At 39.2% G+C, this 20,285-nt stretch overlaps 1 protein-coding gene across 7 annotated transcripts in view; it reads right to left on the bottom strand.

Moving 5' to 3' along the window:
• The window catches only part of wdr27 (WD repeat domain 27), a 575,048-nt gene that overhangs the window by 450,970 nt on the left and 103,793 nt on the right, over positions 1-20,285 (bottom strand). For all 7 annotated transcript variants that reach the window (XM_059986745.1, XM_059986748.1, XM_059986747.1 and 4 more), the window contains exon 21: positions 6,440-6,561. In XM_059986745.1, coding sequence (XP_059842728.1) covers positions 6,440-6,561 — 122 coding nt within the window. The remainder of the gene's footprint in view (positions 1-6,439; positions 6,562-20,285) is intronic.

Here is a 20,285-nt window from a genome sequence, read left to right as displayed (position 1 = left end):
TGTGTATGTATATATATATATATAAAAAATACAGTGGGATGGATATATATGAGAGAGAGAGATTTATATACATACATATATATATATATATATATATATATATATATATATATGTATGTAAAGATATATATAATATACACACACAGTATCTATTTACCAGAATTGTTTTTTTCTATTATTATGTATTGCATTGTACTGCTGCCACAAAGACAACAAATTTCACGATATCCGCCGGTGATATGAACTTGATTCTAATGTCTTATGGTCTTAAGAGAAGTTACTTGAACCCAAATAAAATAATGGTAATGTCACAACTAAAGTATTTCACACCATTTGGATTGCCTAACAATGCAGAGAACATGAAATTTTCAGGTGATTGGAGCAAGTATGGGCAGAATGTCTGAGGTCAGATTTTTTTTTTTTGTTTTGTTTTGGTTTACACAGAGAGTGGTGGGTGCGCGGAACACCCTGACAGGGGTGGCAAATACATTAGGGCATTTAAGAAACTCATAGATAGTCACATGGATATAGAAAAATGGAGGGCTATGTAGGAGGGAGGGTTTAGATTGAATTATAAGAGTAGGTTAAAAGGTCAGCACCATATCATGGACTGAAGGGCCTGTACTGTGCTATGGTATTCCATGTACTATGCACTGTAACAGATTTCAGTTTAACCTTTATGCTGGAGATGCTGGGGTGTACACCTTGGAGAAAAGGAAATAAAGAGATTTAACAGAGATATACAAAAATCATGATGGGTTTTGATAGGATAAGTGGAAGGCTGACATTCCATGATCAAATAATTCAAAGAGCAGTGATCACAGCTCCAAATTTTTCAGCAAAAAATACAAGGGGATATGAGGGGTGGGGAGGTTTGAGCTGACTTTTTCTTAAGCAGACATTATTTAACTGGAATCACTATCTGTATGAGTAGTGCCTTAGAGAGAAATCTGGACAGGTATCAAGCGAATAACAAGATAAAGAAAATAAGACAGCAGATTGCTCTACCAGCAGCTAGTATTACCTTAATGGACCAAATGTCAGCCTTTGTGCCATAATTCTACAAGTATATCAAACCAGAGAACCACCTACAAGAAGGCTGATGGATGTATGCTGACAACAAAACGTTGTGATTGCTTCACAATATCGGAGGAACACTGGAGTTAACAAAGGAACAACATTTGTTGACTATAAACTGATTTATTTCTGTTTTTTAGAATGCTTCTACTGAGCCATACCAATTAGGCATTGTTTACCTTTTCTGTGTAGATTGAAGTTCAAAGTAAATTTATTATCAAAGTATGTATGCAGTATGTCACCACATATTACCTGAGAGGATTTTCTTGCGGCCATTCTCAGAAAAACAATGCAATTCAACAAAAACTACTCATAAAGAAAGAATTATAAACAACCAATGTGCAAAAGAAGACAAGGTGTGCAAATAGAAAACGGGATGGATGGAATGAGCTGCCAGATGAAGCAGTAAATGAGGGCTCACTTTTAACATTTAAGAAAAACTTGGACAGGTACATGGATGAGAGGTGTATGGAGGGATATGGTCCAGATGCAGGTCAGTGGGACTAGTCAGAAAATGGGTAATGTTCTATGGTTCTATGATGGATGGATGGACAGAAAGAAATCAGCATTTTAGGCTTGTTATAGGAGCCCAAGTGAAATACATACAGAGAAATGAGAGGACAATTGTGGTACATGGCTTCCCATTTCTTCAGTGGTCTAAAACAATCTATGAAAAAAGGTCTACATGGAAACCTACCTACCAACACCTCCTGGTGACCATCCATTTTAACTTCACTTCCCATTCCCATATCTGTCCACTGACCTCTCTACTGTCAGGTTGAGACTGAACGACGTCATGATTTTTAAAATTATTTTTGTCGCAATAAAGGAAAATAAAAAGTGCAAAGGAAGAATGATGAGAAAGCATTCAAGAGTTCATAGACTGCTCAGGAATTTGAAGGCAGAGAGGAAAAAGCTGTTCTTAGAGCACTGAGTGAGTCTTCAGGCTCCTGTACATCCTTCCCTGTTGGTAGTAATGAGAAGGCATGTCCCAAATGGTGAAGGTCCTACATGATGGATTCCACCTTCTAGAGGCACTGTCTTTTGAAGTAATTAAATTCCTAACTAATCTATTCATTCTGCCTACACAATGTACAAACCCTACCATTCTCTGCATATTCATGTGCCTATCCAAGAGCCTCACTGGCAACACCTTCCAGATACCCATCACTACAAGTAAAAAAAAGTTTGCCCCACACATTTCCTTTGAACTTACCCTGAGGTCATGTAGGACCTCAGCAACTATTTATTGCTCAATTCATTTTTATAGCATTGCATGAATTTACTGAAATATGTCATCAATTATATCTTGAATTTTCTTTTCCTGGAATGGTACCATAGGCATTAAGGCTTTATTAAATGGAATACCAGATTTTATCCATCTATGCTGCATTTTACTAGATTTTGGACACACACAGCTCTACACAATGTCCCTGCATATTTAACAGCAACATCTTAATGCCACCTACAGTATTTTCTGAAGATAAGGTGTCACACAGTTAATTGGATTACAGGGTCTTGTTTACTATTAACTCAGCTTTTGGCAAAAAAAAATCAATGTAGGTCATAGTTCATTCCAAATTATTTTCATAGGAGAAGATATTTATACAGAAATCAGAAGTCTGGAGAAACAGTGCTGTAAAAAAATCATAATTTTCACCTTTTAAAATTATTTTGAGTACATTTTATAGAACATTTGAATAATCATTGATTTATATAAATTTTCTCCACAACTTCAAATGCAGTCAATTTAACTAGTCATTACTGGGTAAATTAAATTGATAGAGACAGGTAATTTTTAGACACATTTCAAAAGATCAGCCTTGTCAATGCTAATGCCATAAGGTGATATGCACCAATCAATTTAAAGTTAAGAATAGAAACTTCTAGGAAGTATTCAGGTTCCTTGGATTGCACCAGAAAGGCTTTATTTAACAGGTAAATTCTTAGAGAAAACCAACACGGATTCATGGGAAAATGTTCTCACCTATATTGACATATTTATCAGCGTCGTATGCCAAATGATAAAATCAACCTCTTATGAAACTCCCTCGTGTGAGAGCCCCAATTATGCAAATGGACATTACATATTGGTTTCTTGTCAGTCTCTGTTTGAAAGCAGTTATTCAATGATCCTAATGTATTTCTTTGTTCTCATGTGATCGCCTGCAAGAAAATGATTCTCACGGTGGTATGTGGTGACATATATACATATTTTCCTAAGTTTACTTTGAACTTTGAAGGTAAATAAATCTGCTGAAAGCCATGAGGTTTGGACACCAAAGTAGTTAGCATACTACACATAATAATGAGGGGGAATAACCATCAAACTTTTTTTATGTCATGTACTAATACCATTAAGCAAGGGGTCTGTGGACCCCAGGTTGGGAACCTATCTTAGATGATGGAAGGATTCACTTAGTTCCAGAGTGAAAATGCAATGGAGCTATACAGCACAGAAGCAAGCCCATGTCTATAGTGCCTATCTAAAATATCTATCTCTACTAAACTTATTCCATACTAATGTATACCAACTGGCAGCAAAATTGAATAAGTTCTATACTATTGACTGATGGAACATTTCTCAATGTGTGCCCCAGAAAAGATGTTGACAATAGACTTGCACTCACAATAGTGCTATGATTTATGATGGTAGTTCTAGAGTCTTTTGTTTATCTATCAAGCACATTTTTTCTCTCAGCTAGATCAGAAGATCAACTAGCATGGTTCACTTTAGCAAAGGAGTTAGGAGGAGCCTCTTTAAAAGTCAAGGTACATCGTTGGAATGGAACCACTTCTATCTATTCCATTTCCTGAGAAGGACAGGTTCAAAGTACACAGAAAACTACAGCAGTCATATGATTCATCGATAAAACTGTAAATACACCACAACTGAGATTCTCAGCATTCGAATCCCAGACAACAATTCACCTGAAGTCCTGGTGGTCCTAGTTTGAAATTAAATTGGCTGAACTGAGCTATGAAAACTCTACTGATCTACCGAAGAGTGCCATTTGAGAATCATTAGCAATGTATTTCAATATATTCCATATAACTCGTATCTTCACATGGTGTACAAAGTATTGTAAAAGTTACTATACAAGTTTTAACACACTCTAACCTGGACAAATTTATTTCAACACACCCTGCCCTTTATACACAATAGACTTCTACTCTCCAAAAGCTACTAACAAATTTAGAAAAGTACAGTATGATGTTATTGCATGGTGCAACAGGTTTGAGGGGCGGTACAACCAAATTCTGCGCCTACTTTTTTTGATCATAGATTCTTATAACTTAAATGCAATAGAGTCATAGAACATTACTGAGACAGGTCCTTCGGCCTTCTAGTCCATGCAAACTGTTATTCTGCCTAATCCTGTTGGCCTGCACCTAGGCCATAGCCTTTCATAACCTTCCCATCCATGTACTTAGCCAAAATGTTCTTAGATGTTGCAATCAAACCTACATCCACTGGCAACTCGTTCCACACATTCAGCATGTGCTGAGTGCAGAAATTCCCCTAAATATTTCACCTTTCACCCTTAACCTATGACCTCTAGTAATTCTCCCACCTAACCTCAGTAGAAAAAGCCCACTTACATTTACCCTATCAATACCACTCAATTTTGTACACCTCTCTCAAATCTCCACTCATTCTCCTACACAATCTATTCAACCTTCCCTTATAACTCAGGTCCTTAAGTCCTGGCAAGATTCTTGTGAATTTTCTCGATATTCTATGATCTGAATATGATACTGTTAAGTCCCAATAGGAAAGTCTAAAGTTCAGAAATAATGGAGTCAAAATACTCCTGAACTTCACCAACCTTGATACATGGAAGCTCCATTCTTCCAGTCAAAAGTATCGTGATTGTTTTGGGCCTCTTGTCTAAGAAAGGATGTGCTGACGTTAGAGAGGCTTTAGAGGAGGTTCACGAGAATAACTCCAGGAATGACAGAAGCATTTGATAGCTCTGGGCCTTCACTCAATGGTGTTTGGCAGAAAGGGCTGGGCGGGGATCAGATTGAAACTTATCAAATATTGAAAGGCCTAGATAGAGTGAACATGGAGAAATGTTTCCTATAGCAGGGAAGTCTAAGACCAAAGGGCACAGCCTCAGAATGAAGGGACATCCATTTAAATAGAGATGAGGGAAAATTTATTTAGACAGAGTGTGGTGAATCTGTGGAAAACTTTGGAGGCCAAGTCATTGAGTATATTAAAAGTAGAGGTTGATAGGTTCTTGGTGAGTCAGAATGTCAAAGGTTATGGGGAGAAGGCTGGAGGATGGGGCTGAAAGGGAAAATAAATTAGCCATGATCGAATGGCAGAGCAGACTCAATAGGTCAAATGGCCTAATTTCGTCTTCTGGTCTACGTGTAGGCCCCACTATACCGGTCAAGAGCATGGAGCAGAATCGCAAATATCTTTTACAGTGGCTTTTGATGCTATCCCAATTAGGAGAAAAAAAGTCATTTGCATGGTTTGTGCACCTATGGTCAAGCACTTCAAACTGGGCACAGTACTGAACAAACAGCTCATCTTGATTATTAAAGCAAGCCATAATATGAAATATGACCTGAGGCTTGTAGCTTATAGATGAACTGGATGTGTACTAATTATACAAATACACATTGTGAGCAACAGATAGTCAGTGGCCACTTTATTAGGTACACCTACACCTGATTGTTAATGCAAATATCTAATCAGCCTATCATGTGTCAGCAACTCAATGCATAAAATCATGCAGACATGGTTAAGAGGTTCAGTTGTCATTCTGACCAAACATCAGAATGGGGAAGAAATGACTGAAGTGACTGATGAGGTGGTTTGAGTATCTCAGAAACTGCTGGCCTCCTGGGATTTTCAGGCTCAACAGTCTTGAGTTTACAGAGAATGATGTGAGAAACAAAAATGAAGACACCCAGTGAGTAGCAGTACTGTGCGTGAAAACACCTTGTCAATGAGAGATATCAGAGGAGAATGGCCTGACCGATTCAAGCTGACAGGAAGGTGCCAGTAACTCAAATAACCACACGTTACAACAGTGGTGTGCAGAAGAGCATCTGAACACACAACATTCTGAACAGTTGAAGTGGATGGGCTAGTTGCAGAAGACCATGAACATACACTCAGTGACCACTTTAATGGGTGCAGGAGGTACGGGAGTGTATTTTAAGCCCTAAATGACCTGCTTTTCAAACACAAAATATAAAATGGCAAGATAGAATCCAACCCAGACCCTATAAACAAAAAAGTAACTAATCACAGGTTACTGGGTATTAAAGCACTCAAGTGAGCAGCCTCTCTACTTGATCTTGCTGAAAGAGAGAGGAAGTTGTATAAGCAGTGACCTACATTGTTCTGGCAGATCTGGTGCACGGGTCTAGTATGAGCATCTGGAACAGTTACTACACTCTGACCAACATTCAGATCAAACACTTCCAAAGCACGATTTGTGCCAGCTGTCAGGACAATGTCTGCAGATACTTTCAGTCAAGGTAAACAGTAGTAAGTGATATCATAGAAACATTAATACCAATCAATGATATACAAAAGAAAAAACACATTACCCTTTCCTGCCACACACAAGGAGAACCCAAAGGCCTAAGAATTAATTAGAGACAATCCTGCTGAGTTAAGCAGCATTGTTCTGAAAAATAATCCCAACATGGATAAATTACATCACGGTACCTACTTCTGTGGAAGCTAATCTTAATAAAAGAATTATATATCATACACAATCTAACATACACAAAATGTGTGAGGAACGCAATAGATCTGACAGTAGCCATGAGGAGGAATGGCTATGGAGTTGACATTTCAGGCTGAAACCCTTCCTCAGGACTAGAAAGGAAGGAGAAAGAAGACAGAATAAGATGACAGGAGGAGGGGAGGAATACAAGCTGCAAGACGATAGGTGAAGCCAGGTAAGGGGGAAGGTAAGTGGGCGGGGAGGGGTGATCAAGTGAGAAGCTGGAAAGTGATATATATTAAAGGTTAAGGGCTGATATAATATCATTTATTAGACATCTATTTTTATTTGTTCTTTACTTAGGCACAGATCCACTTTAGTATTACATGTCTATCAGTGCCAGTCACCTGTTACTTAAATTTCTACTTTAGCAATGAGTATTGGTAAATTACAAATATAAGAACAAATCCTCCTCCTCCACACATGCACCTTGATCCGGAGTTATAGAATGGCCATCAAGACGAAGGGATTCTGGCCAACTTTCCCTCTACCTTAATGGAAGTGTGGATAAACACAGCAAAAAAAAAGTGACTGAGTTAAATCTGATGCGATCCAGGACAAAAAACATTTGTGCATTGTCTGTTTTGCTGCATTGGAAGAACACATTCTCAATGAAATACATTGCAAAACCAACCTTGATGGGCTGGGAGGGAAAGAGTGAAGGATCAATATAGTAACAAGAAAATTTAAGATAAATTAGTCAACTTGGAGTCAGCAAAACTTCAGATTTATACCAGCTCAAACAGAAAGGTAGTGCTCTTTAACATGTAGATTAATTTTGTTTCACTGTTGACATTCTTTTGTATGATGATTGTCCCTTCACACTCAACGCAAACTCAATTAGATGCCCTTTCCTGCAATACAAACCTCTCAATGAGAGCATAAAGAACCCCTCCACAACAGGACTATTTTGTCTTCAACCCACCTTGCCCCTATGAATGCAGATGTAAGATCAAGATCAGATCAATAACTTGGTGTTGTAAAATGTGTATAATTTAAGTTTAATTTGTTTTTTTTCTTGCAAATGTTGCCTATATGATGCCATGTGCCTGTGATGCTGCTGCAAGTAAGTTTTTCATTGCACCTGCACATACATGTACTTTATTGTCACCAAACAATTGATATTAGAGCATACAATCATCACATCAATATTTGATTCTGTGCTTCGTACTCCTTAAAGTACAAATCAAAGTAAATATAATAAAAATTTAAAATATAAATCATAATTAGAAAATAGAAAAGGGAAAGTAAGGTAGTGCAAGAGAGGTCTGGATATTTGGAAGGTACAGCCCAGATACAGGTCAGGATCCGTTCAGCAGTCTCATCACAGTTGGAAAGAAGCTGTTCTCAGATCTGGCCGTACGAATCTGCAAGCTCCTGAACCTTCTCCCAGAGGGAAGAGGGACAAAAAGTGTGTTGGCTGGGTGGGTCGTGTCCTTGATTATCCTGGCAGCACTGCTCTGACAGCGTACGGTGTAAAGTGAGTCCAAGGATGGAAGATTTGTTTGTGTGATGTGCTGGGCTATGTTCATAATCTTCTGCAGCTTCTTCCGGTCTTGGACAGGACAACTTCCATACCAGCTTGTGATACACCCTAGAAGAATGCTTTCTACGGTGCATCTATAAAAATTAGTGAGGGTTTTAGGAGACAGGCCAAATTTCTTCAGCTTTCTCAGGAAGTAAAGGCGCTGGTGGGCTTTTTTGGCAGTGGACTCTGCTTGGTTAAACCAAGTCAGGTCATTTGTGATATTCACCCCGAGAAACTTAAAACTTTTGACCTGTTCCACCTGCGCACCACCGATGTAGATTGGGTTGTGCGGTCCGCTACTCCTTCTGAAGTCAACAACCCATTCCTTCATCTTGCTGACGTTGAGCGATAGGTTATTGTCTTCACAACATGCCACCAGGTTCTTAATTTCCTCTCTGTACTCAGACTCATCAGTACCCAACAATTGTGGTGTCATCAGCAAACTCATATATTGAGTTCGATGGAAACTTGGCTACACAGTCATGGGTGTATAGTGAGTACAGCAGGGGGCTGAGTACACAGCCTTGTGGGGCACCGAGGCTCAGAGTGATTGTAAAGGAGAGCTTATCCCCTATTTTTACAGTCTGGGTCCTGTTTGTGAGGAAATTGAAGATCCAGCTGCAGATTTGAGTGCTAAGACCCAGGTTCCGGAACTTAGGAATCAGTTTATTTGGAATGATCGTAGTAAAGACAGAGCTGTAGTCAATGAAAAGGAGCCTTGCATATACGTCTTTCTTTTTCAGGTGTTCTAAGGAGGAATGTAGTGCCAGAGAGATGACATCTGCCATTGACCTGTTGCTCTGGTTGGCTAATTGCAAAGTGTTGAGGTTGACTGGTAGGTTATGCTTGATGTGTGCCATAACCAATTGCTTGAAGCACTTCATAGCAATTGATATCAGAGCCACAGGTCAATAGTCATTCAGGCATGCCACCTTGCCTTCTTAAAACACAAGGGGATTTTAGACTGAACTTGTGCAGATGCCAACAAATTTGACCTACTTTTATTAATGAATAAAGGAGCAGGCTCAAGGGACCATACCGTCAGTTTCTGCTCCAATTCCTTATGTTGCTCTGTCACATCAATGACCATGTTTCAGTTAGTCAGTGATTCCATAAATTGATTTTAGATAATCTGTTATGTTGGTCTATCCTAAACCCACATTCCATATTAGGCTAAGCTTTTCAGTCTATCAATGCCCTACTGTAGTAGGAATGTGGCAAAGGAACCAAGGGCTCCCTTCCTGATTGAAACATCTTCAGACATAAATAAGTCATGGCAGAGTTGAAGATAGTTTAAAACATATTATCCAGAGAATTCAAAATGACTAAAAAGCACAAAAATAACTGATAACATGTAGGAATGCAGAAATGCCAGTCTAACGAGCATGATTAATTTTCTAACTTATTATTTCATAAAATCAAACGTTTAGTCAAATAAACTTAAAGTACTTTTAGCCAAAGTTAGAGTAGGGTGAAAGCAGCATGATGGTATTGTCCATTCAAAGTTAAATGTACTTTGAATCTTTGAAGTCACAAGCCTTGCAACTGAATTGAAATCTTTTAAAAATAGAGTTAAAGTCCTGTTACATCTGTTGTCATACACAGCATGAGTAATTGCTTTTCTTTTGGGCTTTTGATAACTGTCTGGAGAAACTGTTTATAAAGTAGCATGTGGGACAGCAGAGGTTGAGATTCACTCCACCTTCCTGCAGATTCTACATTTTGATTCAGAATTCAGCTTATGCTTTAATGCCATGTGAGAAGACTAAAGGTGCAAACTAAGTGCCACCATTTTCACATGCACAGATGTATAACACGAATGGACAATACTATCTTGCTGCTTTCACTCTGCTCTAATTTTGACCAATTGTACAGCAAATAATGCATTCAAATTCAACGTGGCATTATCTTGATTCAAACTCAAGTATTTGAAAATAAACCTAAAGGAGCCAAAATCCAGCCATATTGGGCTTTCAGCTGGTTTGGCTCTAGACCCTACAAATTAGTTTAAATCTAACCAGATGCTGACAGAATATTAGTTTGTTATGTCTATGTAATTTTTTTTTACATGTGTTACACTTGGGGGAATTTAAGACTCCATAACAAAACTGGCATTGTTTTGTGATGGATTCTGAAATCCAAAATGGCCCTTATCAGCATTATAATGTACAGAAATCACGGGTTGCACTTTATTGCTGAAAACAAGCCATGATCTGAAGATGGAAGAGGAGGAGGAACGTGGTAGCGGGAAGATTGACATGGTCATTTCAGACAAAAATAATAAACCACCCCGTGTGGGCACTCAATTTAACTTGCAGAGAAGTTGAAACTCACAGGAATTTCTCTATAATAAAGAATGGCTTTGGATCTTATTCAGAAAGCTGGTTTAATGAGAATGAAAGTACATAAAAACAAAGAAAAAAATCACATCAAATTGGAAACAAAACATGTGTACTTTCCTTATAACCAAGTCTGCATTTCTAAAATTGACTTCTCCTCTTGGCTTGTTTGAAAATGTTTAACTTCAGCTGTTCCTACTTATGCAAATTAATTGACTTTTAATACTACTTTTGATTTGTTCTTTACAATAAAGAAATTTTACCACAATATTCATTTTTGAGTCTGCAACAACAAAATGTGCCTTTGAAGGTATAAGCTGTTGCAATCAGCAGACTCTCGTGACGTGAGGAGTACAGCTAAGAGGTGTTATGGGATGGAAGGAAAGATGAGTTGAAGAAGACAGATGCAGTCTTTCATCAAGCTCAAAGGGAGAATGTCTGACTTCATGTAACCTTATTGTTATCAAAGATCCAGAAGTGTAATTTGAAGGATATCTATAGCAATGTTCCAAACAAACACCACTCCTAATTAGGATATCTGAAAGAATAAGATAAACACTATTCATTATGCTTGCAGGCTAAGTTTTCATTTCAAAGTACTTAGTCAGTGATGTCTGCATAACTTGGTGTACATGACTTACTTCACTGTTGTCTCCTTTTGGTCACCTTCCAGATTTGCTCCTGCCACTCCACAAATCAGATTCAAGGCCAGAGCTACAGTAACAAAATGGCACTAAGCAAAAACACAAATCACATCTTCTATATCCATGTTCTCTCTCATGACATGCCTTAACTTTACCAGTGTTTAACTGGGTCAAATACACTATACTCCTCTAATAATCATTCTTTGTTGTCCACTTCAGCCAAGCTACCATATTTAGTTCCTCTGTTATTGATGGCTAGAGAATTCCCTGCAATAGCGTTTCCCCCATACTTTACAATATTACTTCCAAAGTCCATTAAGTATCTCACTATAAAGCTCTTTTTTTCCCTCCTCTATATGTCATAACAAGCACAAATGCATCATCAAGTTTGATTATTAATTTAATTGGTTTGGCACAACATTGTGAGCCAAAGAGCCTGTTCCTGTGCTACACTGTTCTATGTTCCACTCACATTGATGATGGTGGCTCTACCCCCTTCACCATCTTTCTGCACTTTCTTAATGAAATAGAAAATGCAGGGTCGAGGGGCCGAATGGTCTACTTCTGCACCTATTGTCTATTGTCTATTATTGTCTATTGATATCTTCCCTAGATCAGATGGTAGCTGTGCAGAAAGAAAGAACATGAACAGTCACCAAAACTAGAAAAGTGTGCATTCAACTCCGGTCATCCAACACATTGAAAAAAATGTCAAGACTTTGGTGAGGGTGCAGAAGATATTTCTTAGGATGCTGCCTGGATTAGAAGTAATGTACTATGAGGAAAGGAAAGACGAACCTGGATTGTTATCTCCAGAATGGTATAACTGAGAGAAGACCTGATAGAAGTTTATAACATTATAAGAGCCACCTTCAGGTAGGAGGTACCATAGTATTACGACATGGATTGGAAATCAGCTAGGCCATGAAGCTACTGAACTCCCTGCCACCATCCAGATCTTATCACAGATGAAAAGCCAGTAGCATATGTTTACTTCTTCATTTGTGTCAGAAATGTACTTTACTATTTGCTAATTTATTTGTGGTAAGATTATCACATTTTTGTAACGTAAGATTATCACAGTATTGTGTGTGAGTTGTACTGTGTTGTGCACCTTGGTGTAGAGGAATGTTGTCTCATTTGGTGGTATACGTGTACACAGTTGAATAACAATAAATTTGAACTTTAACTTTTTAAAAAATAAACTCTTCTCAGGTTTCCAGCCAGGTAGAGTTAACGGTTACAACCAATGTTTTGATGACAAACTCTTCCATCTTCTTCAGGGATTGTAATCAAGGTGGGAGAGTTTTAGGATGAGGACTAACCAACAAGGAGGGACAGGTTACAAGGATATAAATACTACCAGACTAGACATGCCCAGGCATCATCCCTGAAGAAGACGGCACAGTTTGTTATCGAAATGTCAGTTAGAATTAATACCTGTACTCGGCTGGAAGCCCAAGAAGTGTTTATTTGTCACACTTGCTGGGAAAGCACTAAACCCTTTTTTAACTTTCTAACTTTAATTTGAGAGGCATAGATAAACAGCCAGTATCTTTATCCAAGGGTCAAAATGTCTAATAATAGAGAACATGCATTTGAAGTGATAGTGCGTTAGTTCAAAGGAGACAGAGAGTGATGGGTACCTGAAATGTGCTGCCAGAGATGGTACTGGAGGAAAATATGAAAGAGGCATTTAAAAGGCTCTGTGATTAGCATATGAATGTACAGAAAATGAAGAAAGTGGTCACTGTGTAAACAGAAGGAATTAGTTCAGTTAGAGATTTAATTACTAGTTTAATTAACTGAGTACAGCACTGTGAGCTGAAAGGCCGGTTCCGCAAGGCATAGAGTTATGCTTCTACTGGTCTATGAATTTATGTTAAGAGAAAGAAATTTGAAACTGCACAGAATGAGGAGAGGGACAGAGACATCACATGCAAGAGGGTGGAGAACAAGAGAGATTGACAAAGTAATGATGAATATGGCTTAAAGAACATGGCAAAGGGCAGGGAGATATCATCAATTTGAAATGATAACTCTTTTTCACTTTGTGTTGATGCTGCCTAAACCTGCCGCTTACAGCATCTGCAGCATTTTGCTTTTAAACCCAAACTTACTCACTCTCTCAGCCCAGAGATGCTATCTGCACTGCTGATTATTCCCAGCATTTCTTTCATCTCTGTACTCATGCCACTGGTAACATTATAGAGATTATAGAAATTAGAATAATTTTATCTCAAATGTAGAAGATTAAGAGGAGATTTGATTGAAGTTTTCAAGATATAATTCAGATAAGCCTTTCACAAAAGAAATCACAAAACACATGCTTCTGCACATAATTTGGTAGAGCTATGGAACCCCAATCTAGAAACAGTAACTAGCACTTGTTCACTTGGTAATTTTAAACCTTATGGTGATAGATTTCTATTTTCAAAAGTTCAAAGTAAATATATCAAAGTACATGTATGTCACCATACACTACCCTGAGATTTATAGTCTTGCAGACATATCATAGCAGATACAAAGAAATATAATGGAATCAATGAAAAACTACACACAAAGACAGATACACAATATACAAATGAGGAGAAACTGCCCAATTACAACAAATAATAAATAAATAAGCAAAAACAATATTGAGAAGATCAGTTGTAGAATCCTTGAAAGCAAATCTATAGGGTGTGGAATCAGTTCAACGTTGGGGTGAGTGAAGTTACCCACGCTGGTTCAGAAGGTTGATGGTTAAAGGGTAATAAATGTTCCTGAACCTGGAGGTGTGGGTCCCAAGGCTCCTTCCCAATGCCAGCAGCAAGAAGAGCCTGGATGATGGGGACCCTTGACGATGGATGCTATTTCCTTGAGGTAGTGCTCCTTGTAGATGTGGTCAATGGTGAAGAAAAAGAAAGAAATAATCACAGATTGGCCATTATCTTACCCTGGACAGCTTCAAAAACTAACCAACCATCACAAACATTTAAGGTGGTATTTCATAATCTTCAAAGATGCACTCCATTGAGCCATAATAAGGGTGATCTAACTGTAGTTCATGATGGCTTCAAAAAGAAGGAAAAGCCATGAAGCTTCATGAAAATTAGTGCCATGTTCAAAGGAGTGGGAAAATTTAGAAACAAGTGGAGAATGACTGAAAAAAATAAAGGAGAACACAGATCATGAGAGTAGCAAAAATAAAACATTAAATGCTTTAACAACATTATAAATGAAAAGAGTAAATAAGGTAAATATCCCACCCACTCTAAACAGAATGAGGCTAGGAAATAAAGAAATATAGCTGAGACCGTGAACATCTTTTTGTAATCCGATTTCACAGTGGAGGACACTAAAAGCATCCCAATAATAGTAAAAAAAAATAAATAGGGCAATATGAATAGAGAAATTTAAAAGTTCCAAAGTTTCTGGGTGTCAACATACTGATGCAAATACAAAGAAAGCATTGGGAGTTTGAGAAGATTTGGTATGTCAAGACTCTAGCAAGTTTCAAAGGTACATTTAATATCAGAGAAATATATATAATATACACCCTGAAATGCTTTTTCTTCCCAACCATCCATGAAAACAGAGGAGTGCCCCCAAAGAATGGATGACAGCTAAATGTTAGAACCCCGAAGTCCCCCCCAGTTCCCCTCCCTCCCGCGCGTAAGCGATAGCAAGCAACGATCCCCCCTCCCCCCGCCAGCAAAAAAAAGCATCGGCACCCGCCACTGAACACTCAAGCGTGAGCAAGGCAACAGCAAAGACACAGATTTGCAGTACTCCAAAGACTACACTGTTCACCCGGTATTCAACATACTACAGGCTCGCTCTCTCCCTAATAAGGGAGAAAGAGGAGTCTCCGTGAGACATTACAAACAACTTGCTGGTTTACGATGTTAAAAGTCCATTGCATTGCTTCTCCAAGCTCCATGCCCAAAGATCTCAGGTCTCTGGGCACACAGCTAGAGATCTTCAGTCTCCAACAATACACCGATCTCCTGCAGAGCCACCAACCTCTGATCCTCGTCTCCAGAGCCACAAGATCCCGGGCCTCCAAAGGCGAGCAGAGCTCTTAGGCCAAGACCTTGGCATGCTGAGCAACAGCCAATTGTGAAACCCCAAAAGTGGGTTCCATTCCCGTGAAGTACCGTAGTCAGCATACAACTCCAGGTCAGGGTCTTCAAGCGAACCTTGAAAGGGAAAAATAGGGATATTAAAGATGGAAACAGAGCTTTTTTGCAAAGATGCAAGCAAAGGAGTCGCCGTTAGGCGCCATTGATTCTCCTAAGCTCCATCTTCTATAGATGTACCATGGACAGCATTTTATCTGGTTGCATCAGCATCTGGTATAGAGCGGCCACTGCACAGGATCGGATAAGGTAGCAGAGGGTTGTAAACTCAGCAAGCACCAACATGGGCAAAAGCCTCTCCATCATCAAGGTCACCTTCAAAAGGCACTCAAAAAGGCAGCATCCATCATTAAGGACTCTCATCACCCAGGATATGCCCTTTTCTCATTAGAACCATCATCGAGGAGGTACAGGAACCTGAAGACACACTCAACATTTTATGAACAGCTTCTTCCCCTCTGCCATCAGGTTTCTGAACAGATGATGAGCCCATGAACACTACCTCATTATTTTTGCTCTCTTTTGTCACTACATATGTAATTATTATATATATTTCTTATTTTTACATATGTATTTGAGTGGCAAGTTAGAGATATGCTGTTACAAAAGGAGATGTAAAAGCACTTGTTCCCTCCACTAGCCTGCAAGTCACTCTCGGGCAAGGGAAAGCAACTGCTTTGCCCCCCTGATCAGGATGACGTAAAGCTATGGGAGCAGTTGCTGAATGGTTGTGTGAGCAACTGGTGCATATCACAAGTTCTGGTTATGCGACCACCAACACCAGGCAGACAATCTCAAAAGAGTATTGATAATGGCTGGGTTCACCCATCTTGTAAAGACACTGCCCAGAAGAAGGCAGTGGCAAAACTCCTCTGCAGAAAAAATTGCCAAGGACAATCACCATCATGGATAAACCATGATCACCAACACCATACAACACAGCACATTATGATGATGATGATGAATTCATGTATTGCACTGCACTACTGCCACAAAACAACAAATGAGATCCTAGGATTATTGCAGAAGGTAAGAGCTTGGGGTTTTGGGGATTAAAAGAACCTAATGACATGTAGAGGACTGGTTAGCAGATAAATAAGATATTTGGAGCAGCACAGGAGTAAATACTGGGGCTTCAACTATTTACAATCTAAGTTAGTCTTTGATAGATGTTCTGAGTGTACGGTTGCCAGAAATGACAATACAATGGTAGGTAGGAAAGTACATCTTGAGAAGAACACAAAGTGTTTTCTGATAATTTCCCCCCCCCCACCCCTTCTCCCCTTTTCAATTTCAGATTCTGGCTTCCCTCTTATCTCACACCTTTTCTTCAACCTGTCTATCACCTTACGCTGATAACCCTCCTCCTTCTCTTTAACCCATCGTCCACTCTCCCCTCTTATTCAGCCCTTCACCTTCTCCACTTTGTTTCATCCCTCCTCTCCCACCCACACAGCTTCCACTCGCCTGGCTTCATCAACCCAGCCTGTACTCCATCCCCATCCTAACTTCCTTTCCAGTCCTGCTGAAGGCTCTTGGCCTAAAACATCGACTGTTTATTCCACTCGATGGGTTCTGCCCGACTTGCTGAGTTCCTCCAGCATTGTGTGTGTTGCCCATGATTTCCATCTTCTACAGAATCTTTCATGTGTAGCTCACTGGAATTGTGAAATTCAGCAAATTGGAAGAAAGAATTCTAATGTAGAACTTGGCTTCAACGGAGACGGAATAAAGTACATCACAATACAGAGAGATCTGACTCTCCTCAGATGAAGTAATTATGAGGCCAGATTGAATATACACTTTTTTAACATTGGAAATGGAGTATAAAAGTAGGGAAGACTTGCTATAACTGCACTGGGAGTTGGTGAGACCTTCTCCTAGATGAAAACGACTGATGAGCACTATCTGCCCAAACAGACTGGTCCTTCTCCTGCCAGTAGAAACGGTTTTGCCGGGCTTAGTATCTAAGCCACACATGAAAGCCAAGAGCTAGATTTGGTTGTTAGAGGCTATTTGAAACGCGGGCCATTGGGAGCATTTAATAGGTTGTGGGAGCTCATCTCCATTATCACCTCAACCTTAAGGTACCAACTACCATATCTTTCCTTTTATTTATTTAGGGAAAGGCCTGCACTTCACAGCTCTGATAGCTTTACTGATTTCACTCCTCACATTAGAGGGTCACTCCTCACATTAGAGGGTCAACTTAGAAGGAAACATTAGACCAAAGTCTCTGGACCTTGATGGACTTCATCTTCAAATCTTAAAAGTAGTAATTGATAATGTTGGTTTTAATCCTAGTTTTTTTTTAAAATCAGGGAAAGTAGTATTTGATTGGAAAATAGCATATGCAAATCTTAAATTCTGTTTAAAAGAGTAGGGGCCAAAATGTAGGAATTATTTACCAATTAGATTAATTGCCAGCAGAAGAAAAATGTTGGAAGCTGTAATTAAAGATGTATTTCAAGAAATTCAAGGTAATCAAGCAAGATCAATACAGTTTGGAGAAAGGGAGATGTTGTCTAATAAGATCATTGAATCAGTCACATATTCTTTGGCTAAAAGGGATCCAATGGAATTAAGCTTTCCCAAAGGTGCCACATCAAAGATGATCGCAGAAAAGAAAGAGGTTAATTTTTATTATGGATCTAAAGATTGACCAAAAAAGAAATGGAAGAGGCAGCAGAAGTAGATAGAAAAATGTAATGAATAACAAACCCAAAAAATTACAGATGCTCGAAATCCAAAGCAAAGCAAATGAACGAGGAACTCCGCAGGCCAGGCATTATCTATGGAAAGGATTAAACAGTCAACATCTCAGGACAAAACCCTTCATCAGGATAGGTCATCAGGGTCTTGGCCTATTTTCCACAGATGTTGCCTAGCCTGCTTAGTTCCTCTAAAATGTAATGAATGGTATGCTATTAGGATTGGTGCTCAGTCTTTAAATTATTACAATTTATACAAATGACTTGGATAAAGACACCAAAGGTATGGATGCTAAATTTTCTGATAAGGTAGATGAGGAAATCATTTTGTGCAGAGGAAAAGGAGGCTACAAAGAGAGATTCTGAAAGGTCAAAAGACCCAGTAAATAAAACATTATGTTCTACACTTTGGCAGCAAAATTTTGAACACAAAACATTATCTCAATAGTGAAAGGTTGCAGAGCTTAAAGTCAAACGAATTTGGTTGTCTGACTGTATGATTCACAAAAGGATCTTATGCAAGTGTTACAAAAATTAGAAAATAAGACCATAAAATAAGATAGGTGTACAATTAGGCCATTCAGCCCATTGAGTCTGTTCCACTATTCCATCATGGATGATTCCGGATCCCACTCAACCCCGTCCACCTACCTTCTCGCAATATCGTTCCATGCCCTGACCAATCAGGATGCTATCAACTTCTGCCTTAAATATACCCACAGACCTGGCCTGCACTGCAATCTGTGGCAGAGCATTCCACTGATTCACTACTAACTAAAAAAAAACACCTCCTCAACTCTGTCCTAAACGTTTGCCCCTCAATTTTGAGGCTGTGCTCTCAAGGTCTGGATGACCCCACCATAAGAAAGATCCTCTCCACATCCACCTTATCTAGTCCTTTCAACATTCAGTAGCTTTCAATGAGATCCTCCCACATTCTTCTAAATTCCAGTGAGTCCAGGCACAAAGCAGCCAAACACTCTTCATATCTTAAACCCTTCATTCTTGAAAATATCCTCGTGAACCTCTCCAATGACAACACATCCATTCTGAGATATGGGGCCCAAAACTGTTGACAATACTCCAAGTGCAGCCTGACAAGTGTCTTTTAAAGCTTTAGCATTATCTCCTGGCTTTTACATTCTATTTTCCTTGAAATAAATGCCAAGATTGAATTTGCCTTCTTTACCACAGACTCAAACTGCAAACCTGAAAGACTTCTGAGAGTCTTGCACAAGGACTCCCGAGACCTTCTGCACCTCTGATGACTGAAGCTTCTCCCCATTTAGATAACAGTCTGCACTACTGTTCCTTTTACCAAAATGCATTATAATACAATTCTCAACACTGTATTTTTCTATCTGTCACTTTTTTTGCCCATTTTTCCTATTTGTCTAAGTCCTATAGCAAAAGTAGCGGTCCCAATACTGACCCCCAAGGAACACCACTAGTGACTGGCAGTCAGCCAGAAAAGGCCCACTTTATTTCCACTCGCTCCTTCCTGCCTGTCAGCCTTCCTCAATCCATGCCAGTATCTTTCTAATAATGCCATAGGATTTTATCTTGTTAAGCAGTCTCACGTGTGACACCTTATCAAATGCCTTCTGAAAGTCCAAGTAAATGACATCCACTGCCTCTCCTTTGTGCACCTTGTTTGTTATTTCCTCGAAGAATTTTAGCAGATTTCCCTCTACACAAACCATGCTGACTTTATTTTATCATTGGTCTCCAAGTACCCTAATACCTCATCCTTAATAATAGACTCCCAACACTTTACCAATGACTGAGGTTAAGCTAATTGGCCTATAATTTTCTTTTGCCTTCCTCCCTTCTTAAAGAGTGGAGTGACATTTGCAATCTTCCAGTCCTCTGGGACCATGCCAGAATCAAGTGATTCTTGAAAGATCATGACCAATGAATCCATTATCTCTTCAGCAACCTCTCTCAGGACTCTGGAATGTAGTCTATCTGGTTCAGGTGACATATCCACCTTACAACCTTTGAGCTTGCACAGCACTTTTTCCTTTGTAATAGCAATGGCACTCACACCTGTTCCCTGATACTCACGGACCTCTGTCACAGTGCTGGTGTCTTCCACAGTGA

The sequence above is a fragment of the Hypanus sabinus genome, chromosome 12 (genome assembly GCF_030144855.1).
Source record: "Hypanus sabinus isolate sHypSab1 chromosome 12, sHypSab1.hap1, whole genome shotgun sequence".
NCBI classification, from domain to species: domain Eukaryota; kingdom Metazoa; phylum Chordata; class Chondrichthyes; order Myliobatiformes; family Dasyatidae; genus Hypanus; species Hypanus sabinus.
Note: the sequence above shows the minus strand (reverse complement) of the source record. Positions and strands in the feature narration are given on the sequence as shown.